Here is a 19,298-nt window from a genome sequence, read left to right on the forward strand (position 1 = left end):
TCTGAAAAAAATCAGATCAATCCATAAGGAAAACAGTCAGCTGCAGCCGTATAATAGGTCATTTTCTGAACTTAACTTTAAATACCTGTGACAGAGCTGCCCAAAACGAGGCCCGTGGGCCAATGTTGGCCCGCCATAAGGTTCAGTTTGACCCGCCAGATGTTTCTAGCAAAAACAATATGATCCTTTATTATGTATTATATTTCTTAATCTAAGGATAGTCGGCTGGAATTTTGGAGTCCCATTTTGCATCTTCAATTCCGGCCTACTGCACTTTGTGATGACGTCCAGCGGGGGGCGCTCTTTATCAGTTTCCACATCATTCCAGTACACTCCCATCTCTGTTCTGTCTGTGAGAACATGAACTGTAGAAGCACTCTGGTCACACCGAGTATGATGTTTTCTTGTGTCAACACATGCCTGCGTTTTGCACATTTAACTAAGAATGCAATCATTTTGGTCCCCATCATTCCCGAGAGGCCGTATCTCTGATCTCGGAACATTCTGGTCCATCCAAGAAACCTCGTCTGACCTAAGTATCACTTTCTTAGTGCTTGTTTGCTACGATCCATCCACTTCTACCACTACGGCCACTTCATACCTGTACATATTGTTCGCAATAACCTTCAAGCTTGTCTGCATTCTTATCTTAAAAAGAACGAGCAATCATATTTTTGGTCCAGGGTCTTGGCTCTGTGTAAACGCTGGAGGCGAGGAGCTGTTTGATGTTGTTATGGCTGGCAGGCTGCCGCCTCAGTACTACTGGATCTGCAGGCCGCTCTCATGTCCAAAGGTATTGTGTTGGCTGCTCTTTTGATTATATTATCAACAGAGAAAGAGAGAGGGAGAAAATTAAGACTCCCACTGGACATGAGTAAACAAACAAAAGTTTGTAGAGTCTGGTTCATCCAAAGAATGTCAGTTATTCAGACTTCTCTGAGGATATTGATGTCCAGTGTTGGGATTATTGAATATTGGTCTTGCTTGATAAACAATTTGCCTGCACTCTGTCTGCAAGATTGAGGAGCAGGAGAAATATAAAGAAGAGAGAACATTTTGACCCTAGACATCATAAAAAAAACAAAAATCTATATAGATGATATAGAGAGAGATATATATAGAGAAAGATAATCTAATATATATAGAATATAGTGATAAAAAGTGAATGGAAAACCAATTCTTCAGACATTCGTGGCCCCCACAGGATAAATACTGACTTCTGTGATCATGTGACTTTTCATCTATCACCACTACAAGGTTGATGTTTTCGTTCTTTTAGTAAAACATCTGAAAGCAGCTGCAAGGAGTTCTTAACTGCTCGATCATTTATACAAAGTAATGTCTAACGCCTGCCATCACGTCTGACGGATGTGAATCGAGGATCAGAGTCGTTCTTTTTACAACTCCAGCATTGATTTCTGACAGTTTCACATGTTGCAGAACAATGATGTCAACCTGATACTTGCAACAAGAAGGAGTCACGGCTGAGAGGAGGACTCGGTCCAAAGCGTGGCTTCATTTCACACAAGAGATCTGGCAGCAGTGCCAGATGTAAAATTAACATTTCAAGAAAGGGTGGAAACATCTTCTTATGAAACACAACTTACATTCCAGGAGCACCGTGTATTTGACACTCGTTGCACAAGTGCCACTGCCTCCCAGCTGAGCTGTGCCTATAAATATCTCGTTATAATAACATTGTTGTCAGAATAATGTTAGAGCCAAGCGCGATAGCTGAACAGATTGTTTTCTTTGACTAAACCCTAATGAAAACAAAAGCTTTGCAAATATTTTCTTATTGCATCAGTTTTATACGATGGTATTGTGACTGTTGCTACAGCTAGCTCTCAAGCTACAGGCAGCGTGACTAATACTGATCAGGAATCAATAAAGAGTCGGCGAAAACACAAGGCAGAGTGGACAGAGTTGCTGGATGCACGAGTGGTTCTGAATTGTCGGTCTTCCTCATTGACAGGTTTGTAATACGTCTACTTTATTTATGAAGTGTGTTTGTTTTTGTCCACAGGGGTCGTCAAAATCAACAAAAAATTAAAGTTCCTAACTAAATTGATTACCATGACATTTGGACATTCATGGTTCCCAAAGTAAGAATCTTACCAACGTTGATGGTCCCCTGATTTTTTTTTTCCTCGACTGCCTTTGGTGTTTTGGGTGAAATGTCTGTATGGGACTATTGGATGGACTGAAATTTGGTGTTAAGGGCTCATTTCTTTACAGCATTAGTGATCTCTTCCCTTCTCTTTCCATATCGCGCCGGCTCAAAATGTGTCCTGTACTTTGCTTCATGATGAAATTCTTAGAAAACTAAAGACTCCGCAAAACGTCCTCAGCGTCTGCTGCCCTAGTGTCGCTGCAGTGTGTCCCACAACGTTGGCGCTTTACGGCCCATTTTGGTGGCAGATTGAGCGTGTAGAGCCAGTGACAGAAATCAGTCTGATTTAGCGAAGTCAGTCACTGTACAAGAAGTGATACGGATAAAGAAAGGGAAGCCCTTTGAGCCTGTTGCTCCAGTATCCACGATATCACCCTTTTATTGCGGGTTTTCCTTATTTTTCTCCTTCGCCTCTTCGCCAGTGCCATTTGCAACTGTTATCAGACAAATTCTTGGTTAAAAGTAGCTAAATCAGCTGTTTCATTGTTACAGCAGTTGCTCTTTTGGACGATGAATACATACTATCGCTGCCTGCTGATAAGGAGAGGTGATTCCTCTCACGCAGTCGGACTTTGCGTTGCGTTCAGCTTGTGCAGCTTTTTGGCCGAGACACATCCGTCGCGAGGCGATGCAACAGTCGGCCTTCGTCACCATTTGGAGAGTTCGTTTGGTGTGTCTGTGCCCAAACGTCCTCACAAATGAACAACCTGCCTCACCTACGGCTGAATTTGTTTGTCGTAAAGTGTTGATCGATGTCCATAACTCTTGCGTTGCTGCCGCTCATGAGTGGAGGCTCCAATTTGAGATTAGCCCTGTTGATTGTCTCAGAACAAGGCTCTCCTCTGTGTCAAGCAAGTCAAGGAATGGGATCAGTCAAACTCCAGATAATCCATAAGATCCTAAACTCCACTGGTATTCTTATTAGTCTCGTAGGTGGAGCAGCTGAAGTATGTCTAAGTGTGTCTGGGCAGGCTCATGTTTGCCGGCATTAACGCGGCACGTCGGTTGGTTTTCATGACTTCAATGAGCCCTTGTTAGTATCCGTATGAGTTTATGTTTACGTGGGGTTACCCTCAGCACAAGTGATCCGCAGGAGGGGGGGGGCTGGGGCCGAGGCAGCCTGTAACGGGAGCAGCAAAAGACTTGAAGGGCCATGCTGTTTGCAGGTCGACCAGCCGCAGTACACCCAGAGGAAATCTCATGTTCCTGCCAGCCTACAAAAGTAAACAGATCTGCAACCACCAAGCGCTGGCACCGGGCCTGGGCCACCAGCGCTATAACTAAAGGAATGAATCACATCACACACACACGCGCATTCACCGGCTAAAGTGTAGGTGCACAGTGAAGCGTGCACTCAGAACTTTGCATGGCGACGCCGTCTTTTTTCGCACATTTTGTGTGTGTCTGTGTATGTGTGAAATAATTCACGCTTAATTGCGAGACAGTGATTTCGGTCAGCTTGAACTCCTGTGTCACCACAGTGCTCTCGCGCAGTGACATGACACACATGCCCTCCATAAGCTGTGAAGTGTACTCACCCGGGGTTTTTTTTTTTTTTTTTTAAACGCATCCGCCCCTGGAACTCTCGCCCCATTCAATATTTTAGATAAGATCTTTCAGCCGCAGAGTTTCGAAACCTCCCCTTCTCTTTTATGTTCCCTTTCTCTCCCCTCTCCTCTGTTTTCCCTCTCCCCGCTTTCTCCTCTGTCTACACATCTGCGGTTATTTATCTGTTATTCTGTGGCAGCAATGTGGTCAACATGTGTCTGGCTCCCCTCCACGCACCGCTCATCTGTAGTCAACTTGGGAACCGCTGAAGGAACCATAGTGGACCCACCAAGCTCCTTATTGTTCACTCCGCGGTGGATACTCGCCACATGGACGGATAGATGGATTTCTAAGCACCTCCTCGGTTATGTACACTAACATAGCACATCCTCCGCTAATTGCGTCCCGCTTCTGACCCAATGTTCTTTTGTAAACGCATAACTGGGCTTTATGACCCTCGGTTTTTTTTTTCTTACTCGTGGGTCAACGAGAGCAGCAAGCGGGGGATAGACATCGTGACCCGCAGGAATTAGTGTATGTAAGAGGAGTATTCGGATTGCCTAAGCCTATGGATTTGCATTACCCCGACCTTTGAACTTTTAATCTCAATGTTATTTAATCCTCTGGAAAGAGTATAGCCACATACAACATGATGGGAGGAATAGATCAACCTAGATACCGCGGCGGAGATGGACGATGGCGATGGCGGCCGCTCGTTAAGGCAGGCTAAAGCTTAAGAGGTTATTAAAAATGTGTGTATTATGAGCGGGGCGATTGTGTCTGAGTGGTTGAGTGGAACCGTCTGTATGTTTTTTTTTTTTTTTATATCCAGCTTTGTCTTTTCTGGAACCTGAATTCAAAAGGTGCAGACGGCGGTTCTGGAGAAAGATGAGTTGAGTAAGTTGACTTGCCAGAGGAATGAGTCCAAAAACAAAAGTCAGCGGGTTATTTTAATGTGTTTTCTTTTAGTCTGTCGTAAACACAAGCTTAGGAGATCTTCACATTTTGCTCTATGACATGAAATACGTCAGTAAATACTCCACTGATGACTTATAAAGCGTTGACGTTGCTAACAAGTGGCTAAATGCGACTACAGAGGTTGTGGAGGACGCTTGCGTGGAACAGAACAAAAAACACCGGCAGAGCTGCTCAGGTCTGCGAGAGCTGGCCAATCAGAGCTGCATCGGCTTTTTAGTGGGTGGGCCTTAAAAAAAACAAACAGGTGTTCAGACGTAGGATTAATATAGGTGCTGCAGGAGTGGACATTAAAGCGTGTAAATGTTCTCTGGTTGGTGTCCAATATAAAAGTATGAACCAAAGGAGTTTCACCCCAGCAGCCACCCTACTTGTTTGGATTTGTGGCTTTAGTCCTCGACCACGACTGAAAAATCATCTTCATGAACAATGTGTCGGTCTTCTTCTGAATCACCAGCAGAGCGCCCACAACACATTTGTGTATCCTGAAGCATGCACGGGTTTTAAAAAAAAAAGGGGGCTGCGGTTGTTTGTTCAGAAGTCTGACAGAAAAATGTTTGCATGACTCTTGACTTCTAGTTGTGAACTCTACTTTTAAAGAAAAACCAGCGCCAGATTAAGAACACACGGACGATAAAACAGAGTTAAACCGAGGGAGATGTACGATGCCGTCGGTTCAGACACACGCTGCTCACACGTGCTAGCAAGGAGAACGCGAGCGGAATGGCTAATCGATTCCTGTCATCGCCGCGCTTCAGGATCTGTTGGATGTTATAAAAAGGTGAAGTCCAGATGAGTGATGAGAGTCACATGTTGCACATTACTTCTCATCAAGGACGAAACACACATGCAAAACCACAAATGGTATTCATGGATTATTAAACAATTTAGCAGCACAGCTTCCACTAACTCAGCCGTGTGGAGGCGACTCAGTGAATACAGACGGCACTTCAGTGACTTTGTATGTGAATGTTAAATCACTTACATGGGAGTAAACAGAAGAATTCAGGGCGATTCGCTGTCTGTGCAGTACATTTGAAGCTATAACCAGCAGCCAGTTAGTTTATCGTAGCTTAGCTTAGTTTACTGTAAATAGTGGAAATGGGGAAACAGCCCGGCTCCATCCAACGGTAACAATAGTTACAACTCCTGGCAAAGTGATTGCCTCCCATAAAATCTCTAAAAACAAACACGATAAAACATGTAAGATAGTGCTATAGAGGTGCTTGTAGACAGATTTTGTTATGTTTCCAGTTTCTGTGCTAAGCTAAGCTAACTGGCTGCGTCCTGAAGCTAAATCTTGGGTGGTGGTATCAATCCAAACGTCTGACTCTTGGTGAGAAAGCAAATAAGTGTGTTTCCCAAAAAGTTGAACTATTCCCCTAACATAAAAGTAGAAATTAGACATAAAAAATGTTCATTTTCTGTTGATTCTGGCTGCACCTTTGGACAAAAGTGTCATAAAAGATCCTGATCTGGCTTTCATTTGTTTTGGAATTGAGTAAAAGGAAGACAGTATTCATTTTTTATTACAAGCTGTCTGCGGGATGCATAATGTGTCTGTAAAGTCTCTATTTGTGGCGCTCTAAGATTAATAAATCATAAATCAATAAAATTGAAACAATTAAACCTCATTCAACACTCCATAGTGTTGTTTTGTCTTTGTAATAATACCAGAAAGAAAAAGAAAATGTCATTATAATCCAGTTGCTCTGCTGATGTCTGGCCACTGCTGTACCACCAGACTACAGAGCAGCTTCTGTCCTCGGTTCATCCTCGTCACTCAGGTTTGAATTGTATGACATGTTATAGAAGTAGTCACTCTCACTGATGGTCTTGTTTAAAGTGAAACTCTCGCCAAAATGCAACCGAGGCTATTTTTGTTAATGTATATGAGTTAAACCTTCGTGTAAAAGCATAATTCCGACGAAAGAGGCACTTTTAAGATTTACCGTATTTTGGTTTTCGGGTCAAACTCGTTTTCAATGACAGTGCTACGGGCAAATTAGCAATAGCATCAAAATCTCTATTTTTAAAAACAGTAAGAAGGCTCGACACAACATGAAACTTTGCTGGTAGTATCACCAGGGTCTCTACACATGAACACGAGCATTGAGAACATTGTTTGTGTACACAGAGTTTACTAAAAAGAAGGTTTTTGAACAACTCACGTTAGCAGTAGCTTGTTCTGCTAGCCACCTTCGTGGCAGCCGAGAAGTATCGATCTCCAAATGCGACGTAACCTGGAGACAGTTAAGGTGGACCGCTACTTTCTTCCGGCAACAACTATCCACGCGATATCTCACGTGACTTTTCCGGCTCTTTATTTTAGAATTGTTTCTTATATGAGGCTCCTTTTTCAAGTTCAAGGTCGATATTGTTTTTCGCTAACGACAAAACAACAAATTCTCCTGCATTTATATGGAACTAAGCTTTAGGAGCGTTCCACCTTAACTGTCCTCCATGTTACGTTGCAAAACGACACTTAACACTGGCAGGCAGCGGCTACCGGAGGAAACATCTGCTAACGTGAGTTGTTCAAAAACTTTCTTTTTAGTAAACTCTGTGTACACAAATAACGTAGAGACCCTGGTGATACTACGAGCAAAGTTTCATGTTGTGTCGAGACTTCTTAGTGTTTTAAAAATAGCGATTTTGATGCTATCACTAATTTCTCGTAGCACTCCCATTGAAAACGAGTTTGACCCGAAAACGAAAATACGGTAAATCTTAAAAGTGCCTCTTTCGTCGTAATTCTACTTTCACACGAAGGTTTAACTCGGGTACATTCACAAGAAAAGCCTAGGTTGCTTTTTTGCGAGCGTTTCACTTTAAGTGCGGAGGTCATCAATATTTAACAGACTGTGTCATAACCAGTTGAAAACTCCTTGTAGTGCCGTTAACGCCATGATTTAAAGGAACTGTCAGACATCAGAGGTATTTGGAGGACAGACCCGAGTGGACTGTCTCACTTTTCCTCTCTGGCTGGTCCTGTTACAGTCCCTCTGATTGGTCGTCTTTAGATTTACCCTGTTGCTGCAAACCAATGAAGCGACATGTTTACACTTTAAATGAATGCCTGCCGCACTGTACCTGTCTTGTTGGAGACGGCGAGGGAAAGGTAAGGGAAAAGTTTGGTATGTGGGTCAATAGAGAGCATAACTAGCCAGTTGTGTTACAGGATTTTTTTTTTTTTTTTTTTTTGCTCTCTGGCTCTCTGTTATGCTTGGCTCCACTACACAGTGTATGTAGAGTGTGGAGAAGAAAAAAGAAATCAGATGATGAATGCAAGGTCTTTATATATATTTCTTCAGCATAATTCGCGACAACATATTCATAGAGCACTGCAGTACAAAGCAGAATGAAACACAGACACTTGATGTTGCTGTATGAAGTGATATGAGGTTATGAGGGCGAGTGGTTTCCCTTTTTTCTTTTTTTTTTCAAAATCGAAAAACGGATGCCTTCATTTTTTTTTCTCTCAGTCCGATTAGTGCACCGTTGTTGAGTATAGAGACATTTTCAAAGCTTCAGCAAACTTTAAAAAAAAAAAAAAAAGAGAACAGACAAATAAATACTGTACAACACCATATATGTAATACTAGATTCAGAAAAAAATCACAACAACATCATCATGCCTTCCTCAACAGGACACTTGATATATACGCACTTTCATAGAACAATGCAGCATTTCCGGCGAGTTTTCCCTCCACAATAAACACTATCATCAACAAATGGCAAACATGAGTACATTTTGATATATCTTTTGTGTGTGTATATATATATAGATATGCATATCTATCTATCTATACATATATATACCTTAAATAAAGTGCCTTCCTTTAAAAATCGGTTATTCCAACATGTGAATGCATGTTTGCATGAGCACATCTGGAAGCAGAATTCCTGAAAAAAAAAAAAAAAAAAAGGTTTGGAGCGAACGTCCGCAGAATTAGACTGGATAGAATGGACAGTTCCTGGAGTTCTTTTGAAGGTAATTATGAGTGAACAACATATTATTAATGCCACTGTCTTGATGAGTGAGATGCATCCGCCTTTTCATTCCTCTGTGAAAGACAACCCCTTTTATCTGTATATTACGTTATACGCTCACCAGGTTAAGGAGTCCAACCACAGGACCTTCTCGGGAATGTTTACTTGAGGAGGAATGTCCTTTCTATCCAATCAAGTTCTGTACATAAACCCAAAGACCCCTAAGCCAACAGCTTAAACAGCAATGACATCTTTTCTACCACACACAATGCATCAACAACTACTCAGTTATAAGGGCTCCGATTGCTTCTCTGAAAGCTTTTTTTTTTTCCTTCTTCCGTTAATCGATTTTTTCCAATCTGGATTACACATCCGATACCCTCCTGCTAATCTGTACCCCAATACACTTTGTACACGTTCCAATAGAGCTCCACTGTCGAGGTAAATGAACAAATTTTGTTTATCCTGGTCGGTTAGTCCCCCTGAGAACGTCGTAGAGACACATCTATGAGCACAATCTGCCCACTGTAGAGCTTAATTTTATCCTACATTTGCACCGTAGAGACTTCGGAGGCTGGATTTACACAGGCACCAGTCTGATATTTAACTCTTTGGCACCCAGATCATATGTCTTCCTTGGCTGTGAACACGTGAGGAAACACATGAAATCAAATGTGTGTGACCATTTACCGCTGAAGGGCTAATCTCATAATTCTTACACTAGCAAGCTAGATAATGACAGCAGGATGTTTTGGATCCTTTTAGCTTACTTCTCTGGTTAAAAAAAGCGTTAATCGTTTTAGTGTTCCAAAAGACTGGCTGAAAAGTGCATTACTGTGAACGCCCGTGGCATCTTCTGGGTCTACAGATGTCCTGTCGTCTTGTTCACCTTAATACCTTTGTAAAAAAAACAAACAAAAAAAAAAAAAACCTGAAGGATTTTATATGTTGTAGCAGCATAGTTGGGATAATCATCTGTTGGACTCTTCCCATGCATGTGTTTGTCTGTTTAAATCAGTGTGACCGGCCCACATTCATACGTTTCCTAAAGTAAAAAAAAACCTACGAGAAGCGCGATCACGATGTTTACCATATGTTGCTGTTGTCAATCACGAGCGCTCCGGGACACCATCAAAAAAAAAAAAAGCCAGTAGGTAGACATCATGCTTACACGCACCCAGGAGAGCGAACTGAATATGAAGAGAGAGGGAGAGAGTTTGATGTCATGCCAGATGTGGAACAGATTGGCAAGCGATGGGAGAACACTGCGATTTTTTTTTTTTTTTTTTTTTTTTTTTTTTCCATTCTTGCAATTCAGTTCAGTTCAGCTGAGCCTGATATCAGGACGCTGCACCGAATCCTAACTCTGAGACAGCCACACTTCAGCATCATATCTAAAAAAAAAACAAAAACCCCAACAAATCTCCCAATCACAAATGTGCATTTCCTCTCAGTCAATGCATGTTAATGCATGATGCATGGTTCGGATGTAGTATGGTCATGACTTTTAAGGTAGGCAGTCTCTTCAAATTAGGATTGGGCCGTCTGACTCTCTGAGTGAAGTGGTAGTTTTGGCTGTGCTCCCTCAGTACTCCCTGGCCTCTTCCAGTTCGTTCATGAACACGTCTTCGTGGGGGTTCTCCGGGCAGCTCAGTCCGTTATTGGGTGGCCGCACCGCATGGAAGCGACTCCAGTCTCCCTTGCACAGGATCCAAGGGAGCACATCCACTTTGAAGTGCAGCTCAGGCGAGAACTCGGTGCTGATCAGGTTCGGCGTGCCCGCGCCTTTCCCGCGTGTGATCAGCCGCCCGCGTTCGCCGTAACAACAGTGCTGCGCCGCGAGAGTCGACGAGTCGCTGGAGAGCGCCGAGCGGATGCAGCTACGCGCCGACGGCTTGTAGATGTCCAGGCGCTCCTTCGGGCCGCTGGCATCCCGCCAACGGAACTCCCGGCCGTGAGACTCATCGTAGACGCTGACCACGGTGTACGCCACCTCAGACGGGTAGGAGCAGGGGCAGCTGGGCAGCTCCGATAACACCTGATGGAGGTACCTCTGGAGGAACTCACTCTTACAGTTGAGCCACTTCTCGCAGCTGTCCACATCTGTCGGGAGGAGGACAGAAAAACCACATGAAGTTGTGTTTTACAGAAGAATGTATGCTGCAGTCTAAACCAATGAAAACTGCACATTAGAGGAACTCACCTGTCCCAAATGGCTCTGTGCCGTTCTCCATCTCGAAAGGGAACGGCTCCACGACTGTGTTGACATCACCTGCAAAGAGGAGAGTGGTACATGAGCTGATGAACACACTCTGCTTTGTTATTTTTTATTTCTTAAAACGGAGATTAAATCTCACCAGGACAGGGCTCCAAGTCGCACTTGGAGGCTTCTGTCAGAGTGCAGGAGTAGCCACAGGACTTGGTCCTCTTCCTCTCGCCGTGTCCACATGTCACCGAACATGGAGACCAGGGTGTCCACTCGTCCGTGTCCTTCTCTGTGGAGAGGGAAACGAAAATCAAACACAATGAGTGACGCAAGCTCAGCCAAAGTGTTGGAAACCCTTCACACTGCTATGAAAGGTCATCAGCGTCTGTACAGATCTGAGCACAAATCGGTCGCAGGAGCTCCACGTCAGGCTTTCAGGAACACGTTACAATCACTAAATGCAGCGTATTTAACAAGCTAAATTGGAAGCAGCTTCAAAGGCTCGATCGAGGGAAAAAAAACCTGCAAGCTCAACATGGCACTCTACAGTTTAGTGCTGCAGGGAACTCGGTGTGTACTTTTAGAGTCCAATCCAGAATAGGTTTTCAGAGTTTCTGGACTATGTCAGTCTGTGTAAATTTAAACAAACCTTTCCCAAAGCAAAACCCATATTCTTTTTAAGAAGGCTTCGGTAAAATTAGAGAGAGAGAGGCTGTGCTGTGGCTGTCCGCCTCCGCACCATGTTTCCTTGTGGTGTTAATAACACTGAAAACAAGTCATTCCTGATTAAAGGCGAGGTGGGTGCAGAAATACCAGCTTGGGTGTAGCGAGCACCCAATTTTACTTTGTGGGCGCTGCCAACTCGCCATGTGGCCATACGGGAATGAGGTCTCAGGAGAGTCTTAATTACAGAAGAAGCTGAAGGCAGACATCCTTGATTTATGTTCACCGAGTCTTTAGATGTGACCACTTAATAGGCATTGTTGCCCTTTGCTGGCTTGTCTACATGCACAACGGTTAAACAGATAAAGTCTATATATTGACGCGGCAGACGAGGGTAAAAAAACTGGCCAGGTTTTCAGACACCTGTTGCTACATTTTGGAGATTGGACTACAACAACTGAGGTTTCAAATGCTCCAGATCAATCGCGGACTGGTTTGTATCTGTGGGAAATGTCTCTGAAGACAGAGAGCTTTAGGCTGAGGCTGTGGTAAGACCATAACTGCACTCTGATCTACAGTAGGACCCACACACAGTGGCCTACCCACTGCCCAGCCCAGCAGACTTTTATCTTTCTTTCTTTCTTTCTTTCTTTCATTTCTTCCTCTCTCTCTGTTTGCAATTTTCCCTCCCTTCGTTCTCCGTATACACCTTTCTCTCTTCCTCTCTCATTTACTATTTTTACCACTGAATAAGTGGTCTGTGCGAGCGGAGACACAACAGTTTTTTCCCACCAGAGGAAGGCAGAATTAGAAAGGGAGACAAGAGCTGTAAAAGTTATGCAGCGCCCCGAAAGCCCCCCGAAATTCTTGAACTGGCTCAAAAGGCCGAGCCGCAGAGGGCAGCGAGGGCCGCCAGGGTCTGGGGGTGGGGGGGGGGGGGGGGGGCGATGGGGTCCCGGGGAAAGATGAAAGGGCGGGCCGAATGGCCCCTGTCATTCTGTGTTCCCAATCTGCCCTCTAATTGTCCACAAGCAGAGGGCTGTTTTGTCCCAGGGAACAGTGCCGGCCTCACGCTGCCATTAGCGAGCGCATCGGACCCATCTTCAAAAGGCCGGCCTCTGCGACCAGCACGACCAGTGTCGACTTCAAAGTGCTCGTAACCCACAATGTTCTGATGGTCGAGTGCTCATGCTGCCTCGCATGCTGGCATCGCTCGGGTCTCTCTGACTGTGGAGACAGTTATCATGCAGCCTTTTTAAGCCACGCTGCTGTTCTCCCTCCATTGTCCTCCCTCACTCTCTGTCTCTGTCTCTCTCTGACAGATATTCCCATCATCTCCATCTCTTTTTGAAACGTTCAGATAAGATAAATTCAGTGGTTGGTTACGGTATTATCCATTTTTGACCCCCCCCCCCCCCCCCCAGGATACGTGTTGTCCGGCTGTGATAGCGGACAAGCGAGCGTACCACTTGGCAAACCTTACCATAGTAGCTCTGCATCGGATCCCAGCCTTCGTTCCAATGCGTGTCCCAGTCTCCGCCCACTCCGCTGGGTAAGGGCTCCTCGCTGCCGTAATCCAGGGAGTAATCTTCCTCCTCCTCTTCCTCGCCAGTTTCCTCCGCGCCCGAGCGACTGTTGCTGTCCTCGCCGGAATCGGCGTCGGTGTAACTCCAGAAAAGGGGCCAGAAAAGCTTCTTCCCTCCGAGCCAATCGACCGTGGAAGAGGGGGACGAGGACGAGGACGGTAGCCAGTCTTTTTCCTTGGCAAGGTCCATCTCTACCTCCATCTGGGGGTCGTCCACCACCTCGATGGTTACCTGCGTCGAAAAAAGAGAGAGTCTGTCAACGTCAAGTGGCCTGCGAACACATTCATCCGCGTCATCTTGGGCAGCAACAAGTTCTGAAGTCTCCAACGAGCGCCTGAAGTGTCAGATGTCGCTGCGTTAACTCTGTTTGTTCTGGAGCGTCCTCCAGTAGTTTTCCGCAGCTTTAGCGATCGAGTTTCACGCTCTCCTCAGGAAATCGACTATCTCAAAATGTGGAGAGAAAGCTTCTCGGCTTACGAACCCGCTCCCCGGATATAAATCAGCCAGCCAGACGTGAGCACGATCATTCAGCCAATCAAATGATCCTCTCAGGGGGAGAATGTGAGCATTTATCATGGGTAACTACTTCTCATTACCTCAATATGACTCATCCTAGATGCTACAGTACTTCCAAGGGCCCACTTCAGCTGATGTGAACACCAGGCAACGGGGAGACTACCGGGGGGGAAAAAAAACGTCTTTTTTAACTTTCAACTGATGTGAGATTAATTTCACAGTCAGGAAAGACTTATGATGATTGGAAATACGTTCTTTTGTCTTAGCTGAATATACCCTCGGTATATGAAAACCCATCAGAAACTGTATCAGTCTTGGTGCTCGATGTAGACACAGACCAGTCTGACCACATCCTGATTAAACTCACCAGAGTTGGAGAGGACGACTGCCAAGAGATAAAGTCAAACAGAACAAATGTTTTGGGTCAGTTTAGAGGGAGATGATGAGGACTTAACGGCTCAAATTTACGATGACAGAGCCCATTATTTTTGTTTATTACTCTGCAGCCAAGAAAGCACCACAAGCCAGTCTCTCAGATTATCCTGAGACTGATATTCCTCACTCAGTTTAAGAAGTAAAAGCGTCTCCCTTCTTCAGACTCACCTGTATGTTTGGGTTCTGTGAGTTGATGTCAGCGTTGGCCAGGTCTGGAAAGTTCTTCAGATCCAGGATGAAGGGTTTCGTCTCCTCCTCGGGCTCCGGCTGCGGAAGAACACCAACCGAGCGGTGCTGAGGGTGCGACCACCTCCTCTGGTGGCTGTGGGGCTCGGGCAGGAGACTCTGGACCTGGTTCTGCTGCTCCAAAGCCTCGGGGGCGTACTGGACCCCGCCGCTGTGACTCGGGTGGCCGTGAGCCTGTGAGCACAAGTTAAAGACGCGGGATGAAGGAACAGCGATCCGGCGAAAACGGTTCAAAAGATTAAATGACTAAAAGGAAGGAAATGCCTTGCAGCTTGCATCAGCGCTGACTGCGGGCAGACATCGCTTTTAATACCGTTAAGAACAAAGGCAGGCCGAGACAAGTGGACGGTTTAAAAAAAAAAAAAGCCAGTGGCCACTTTGGGGCTAATGAAAAATAAGGGCCTATCATTTCTAATGGCTCATCGTCGAGGATAAAAACAATTAGTTCTCTGTTTCCAGGAAGAAACCTTGAAGCCACTTCGTAGCTTGGTTAGCAATTACAACAAAAAACCAAAAAAAAAACCCTGAGGCATCCAACCAAGCAGCCAAGTGACCAACCAGCCTTCGTTCATTTCATTCTTTCTATTTTTTTCCCACAACAGTCGTGGCATCCAGGCCGTGGACAAAGAGGGGCCTGTGCCAGAGAGATCCTCTTTTAGCTTTAATGAGAGGGCCTGGGAGGCGTGGGACCCCTGGGCTGGTTGCGAGCGTGTCTGAACCTGCTGCGCTGCCGCCGCCGCCGCCACGGCTTCATTTGACCTCTCAGGTTTTACAGTTAGCGGTGAAAGAACAGGAGGAAACGTCGATCCCCCAGATTAATGGTGATTAACGGGGACACTGTAATGGCCGGGGGAGCTGTAGATATATGTTCTGTATCTGGAATATGGTCTTCTGGTCGGCCTGATCCTCCAGTGCGTTGCGTCTGTTTCATGTCTAATAGGACACGTATCTATTTCATGTCAGGCACTGGTCAGAAAACCAGAATTTCAAAAACCCTCCACATCTAATGAACCCTCGTCTGCAATTCAATCGCATCTATATCATCCTGAATGTACTAAATTGGCCCGGACGAACGATTGGACGGGATCTTGAGATTTTGACCCGCGAGCCAGTTTGCGGTCCGCTCCGAGCAAATCCGGTTGCAGTTCGAGGGGCTAAAGAGGAGAAGAAATGCCTGAATTAATGACCCAACGGTTGATGATTTATAGTTATGGCCTCCAGAACGGGGCGTACTTTTCACCGACCGCCTTGTGATTGTCCCATAAAGAAGCTATGCGGTCGGTCAGATTCGAGCATGTGAACACATTTAGTCTGTTTGGAGGAGAAGCCCGTCGAGCACGATGGATGATGGATGGAAGAGAGGTTACCCCTCCTCCCTCCCTCCCTCCCTCCCTCCCTCCTTCCTTCCTCCTCAGATATCTGTAAACTGGTGGTGACAAGTAGATATGTGTTGTTTAGCCTTCCTCGCTGTTTCTCACCATTTTAACTTTTTTGTTGTTGCCAAGAAAACAACTTCTTGATAAAAAGCAGACGGATTATAACGACGCTACCGAAAAAAACAAATCAGGAAGAAAATCTTTCAGCGGAGCTTTTGAACGCATAAGTGGTGCTACGAATTAACGGTCGATGTCAATTCGAGCGTGTTTTTGGCGCATTTTGTAAGACTTTTAAAGAGTTTTATCGTTTTCGACTCCATTTTCAGCGCTACGTAAAATATAAGCAGAGCCTGTTTGATTGATCATCGGAGAAGTGATTGGCAACTATTCTGAGTATCGTTTAAGTCGTTTGAAGGTAAAAATAGATACAAAATCCGGAGGTAAAGCCTTGAAATTGGGGATTTTTGGACAGCTGGTCGAAACACTACAGACGACACCTCATCGTCCGAATGTCAGACTCATGCAGACACACACACAAAAGGTCCGGAGTCACGAGAGAGAGGCCACATACTTTCACACCCTCCTCATCCTCATCTTGTTACACATCTGGATCCTGTATTCTTTCACCCTGTATATCACTCTCCTCCTCCTCCTCTCTTCCTCCCCCTCGTTCTCTCTGATCCTGCTCTCCTCTCTGCAGCGGGGCTCTTCCGATCAAAGGCCCCCGATGGCTGATGGCATGCGGCGTTGTTGAAAAGGGAGACTATCTGGATGCAGTGTGTGTGTGTGTGTGTGTGTGTGTGTGTGTGTGCGCTCCCTCTCCTCCTCAGATCCAACATTATGTCCTGCTTTCACTCGACTGGAAAAAAAAAAAAAGAAAAGAAAAGAAAAAAAAAAAAGAACCGGATCCGTTTGGGCGTGCTGTCATTGCTACTGCTGGTGGTGACACACATTCAGGTTAGAGGGAGAGAGACGGGGGGGGGGGGGGGGGAGAGACAGGATGGGGGAGGCAGGGGATGAGAGGGGGGCAGGCTGGGAAGGCAGGCGGTGTGGCAGCCCTGATTTATGTGGCCCGCAGATATCAAAGGCCCTCTGCACTTGGCTGTTTCCAAACCATTACAGAAGAACAATAAACTATGGACGCTCTTTGATCGCCATCTTTTTTTTTTGCAAAATGGAAAACGGGACAACAAATGCATGCCTGGCAGAATCGGGGTGAGGTCGCCAAGGTTGGGGGGGGGGATGGTGGTGGATGGGATAGGGGGGTGATGAGGGGGTACACAAAACAGGTCCCGATATTTGGAAAAAAAAAGAGGCCACTTGAACACAAACCGCCCTCCTCCACCTCCTCCTCCTCCCCCCTTTTCTGCTCTGTCGCTGAGAGATGGGGGTAAAAAAAAGAAAACCCCAAAAACAGGAAATTCCACATTAACACAAAAACGAGCCAACGTAAACAATCAGACGAGTGACACTTGACCCCCCCCTCCCCTCCGCGGCTCCAGTGTGAGAGATGCCGAAGGGGGCTCGCCTTATTCTGGTTACATAAGCATCTCGTTACCGGGCACCCGCTTTTAACTGAGCCTCCTCCTCCTCCTCCCTTTTCCCCCTCTTCCTCCGCTAATCTCTCCTCTCCATCCATCCATCCATCCATCCATCACACACACTCCAGCAGGTCACAGGCGAAAGGTAACACAGTCGACTTCGTCCTTTGGTGAATGAAAGATTGCACCGGACAGCCACAGTGAGATCTTCTTCTTCTTCTTCTTCTTCTTCTTCTCTCCCTCTGAGAGAGAGAGAGAGTCCCAACAGGGCATCCACGGGAGGCCACACATGAAGGAGAGTTCAAAAACTGAACCCCTGACACAAACACACACAAACACACTTTGATATCCAAATACGTCCGCGCGTAACACAAACACACACGCACACACACACACAGTGTGTAGTGTGTGTGTGTGCGTGTGTGTGTGAGGGGTTTGGATTTATCATAGCAGGTCCGAATGCCCGGTGATGGCAAACCTTACTATACATGGAGAGGGGAAGTTCAACAACAAGAAGGAGAGCGAGGCGTGTGTGGACGAGGGGAAACGCTGTCATGTCAGCTCCACACACACACACACACACACACACACACACACACACACACACACACACTTCCAACAGATCTCGTGTCAGTTCTGTGTCAGGACCGAGCCGGGTTCTCCCCCCCTTTGTCTGATAAATTCCACAGATTCCAAGTTTCTCATCTTGTTCAACACTTCTTCTATTCTTCAATTGATAAAACCTGAAAAAATCAACATAGACTTTGTGGTGGAAATTTCAAAAATGTCTATAAATGTGATTTTTTTTCCTTTACAATAATCACACAAACATGCCCCTGATGTTGGTGTCTGCAGGTCCACTGATGAGCTCTGGATTAAGTTTATTTTCATTCACTTTGCGTTTTTTCCTGCAAAAAGTTTGAAGTTGCACGTGACATTTGAACGTTATAATAACGGGATTATAACACCATAACAGCATTCAGTGATCAATCCAGCAGAACCACGAAGCGAATGGACGCTTGGCACCGCGGCGCTGTCTTGGAAAGTCAGTTTTATCAGCTGCATGTGTGATTTGAAGTTTTTTTTTTTTTTTTTTTTTTTTTAACCTGTTGCTTCAGAAACGCATCAGCCATGTGAGGGAGCCAGCTTACCTTGTGGCCCACGCTCTTGTGTCTGGTCGGGAAGCCTGTCCCCAAACTGAGCAAGGACCAAATGACGAGCAGCATCTGAACCCTCCGCGCCGCCTCTTGACGCATCTTCTCGCTTTAGGTTCGCTCAACAAAACAAAACAAAACAACGACAAAAAAAAAGTTACTCTGGAGACTTTTTCTCAGACTCTTCTCCTCTGAATGAGCCTTTCTTCTTTGTAACAAGAAGAAGCGGTGTTCCCGTCTGACAGCAGTTTTTTTTCCGGGCCTCGTCGGTCTCGGAACCGTCGCACTTTACGAAGATGCGCACCAGCGTCCGGAGGTGTCCCGCGCGCTATCCATATGTGGCACCGGCGCCTCGTGCAGCAGCTGTCAGTTCGTGTGGCGGGTCGAGCTCAGCGCCTCTCCTCCCCATAAAAAAACCCACAAGTCGGACGAGCTTTAAGTACCAGAATCCCGAGTCCAATAATAAACCCCCCCACACGCGCAGAATGTCACCCGTCCGCACCGGCGCTCGCTTATTCGACTACTTTAAAGCCGTGAGTCACTCCGTCGTGGGTGGGTGGGTGTTTTCTTCCAATACATTGACATCTGGAGTTCATAGCACGATGCGCGTCTCTTTCTTTTCTTTTTTTCCCCCCCCTTTTCTTCTTCTGTTCTCGTTGCTATCTGTCTGATGCGTTAATCCATTATCCAGCTGAAGTTCATCCCGCCGGTTCGAGGAGTGGATGTGTGTTTGTGTGCGCACACAGCCCAGCCAACCGGTTTCGGTAAACTTGCCTTTTACGCACGCATTCAGAGGGTTGATGCTGTAGGAGTTGGGGGTGGGAAGCTTATTGCTCACAGCTGTGAGGAGGGAGGGAAAGAGGGGAGGGAGGGAGGTGCAGCGGGC

The 19,298-nt window shown here is 45.9% G+C and overlaps 1 protein-coding gene across 1 annotated transcript; it reads right to left on the minus strand.

Moving 5' to 3' along the window:
* Positions 1-7,975: 7,975 nt before the first annotated feature.
* On the minus strand, positions 7,976-19,163 carry ism2b (isthmin 2b). Its single transcript, XM_030405638.1, has 6 exons — positions 18,410-19,163; positions 14,264-14,515; positions 13,042-13,375; positions 11,047-11,184; positions 10,893-10,961; positions 7,976-10,792 (listed from the first exon to the last, which is right to left on the minus strand). Exons 1-6 carry the CDS (start codon positions 18,512-18,514, stop codon positions 10,275-10,277), a joined length of 1,416 nt encoding a protein of 471 aa, XP_030261498.1. The 5' UTR covers positions 18,515-19,163; the 3' UTR covers positions 7,976-10,274.
* Between the last annotated feature and the right edge of the window lie 135 nt (positions 19,164-19,298).

The sequence above is a fragment of the Sparus aurata genome, chromosome 22 (assembly GCF_900880675.1).
Source record: "Sparus aurata chromosome 22, fSpaAur1.1, whole genome shotgun sequence".
NCBI classification, from domain to species: domain Eukaryota; kingdom Metazoa; phylum Chordata; class Actinopteri; order Spariformes; family Sparidae; genus Sparus; species Sparus aurata.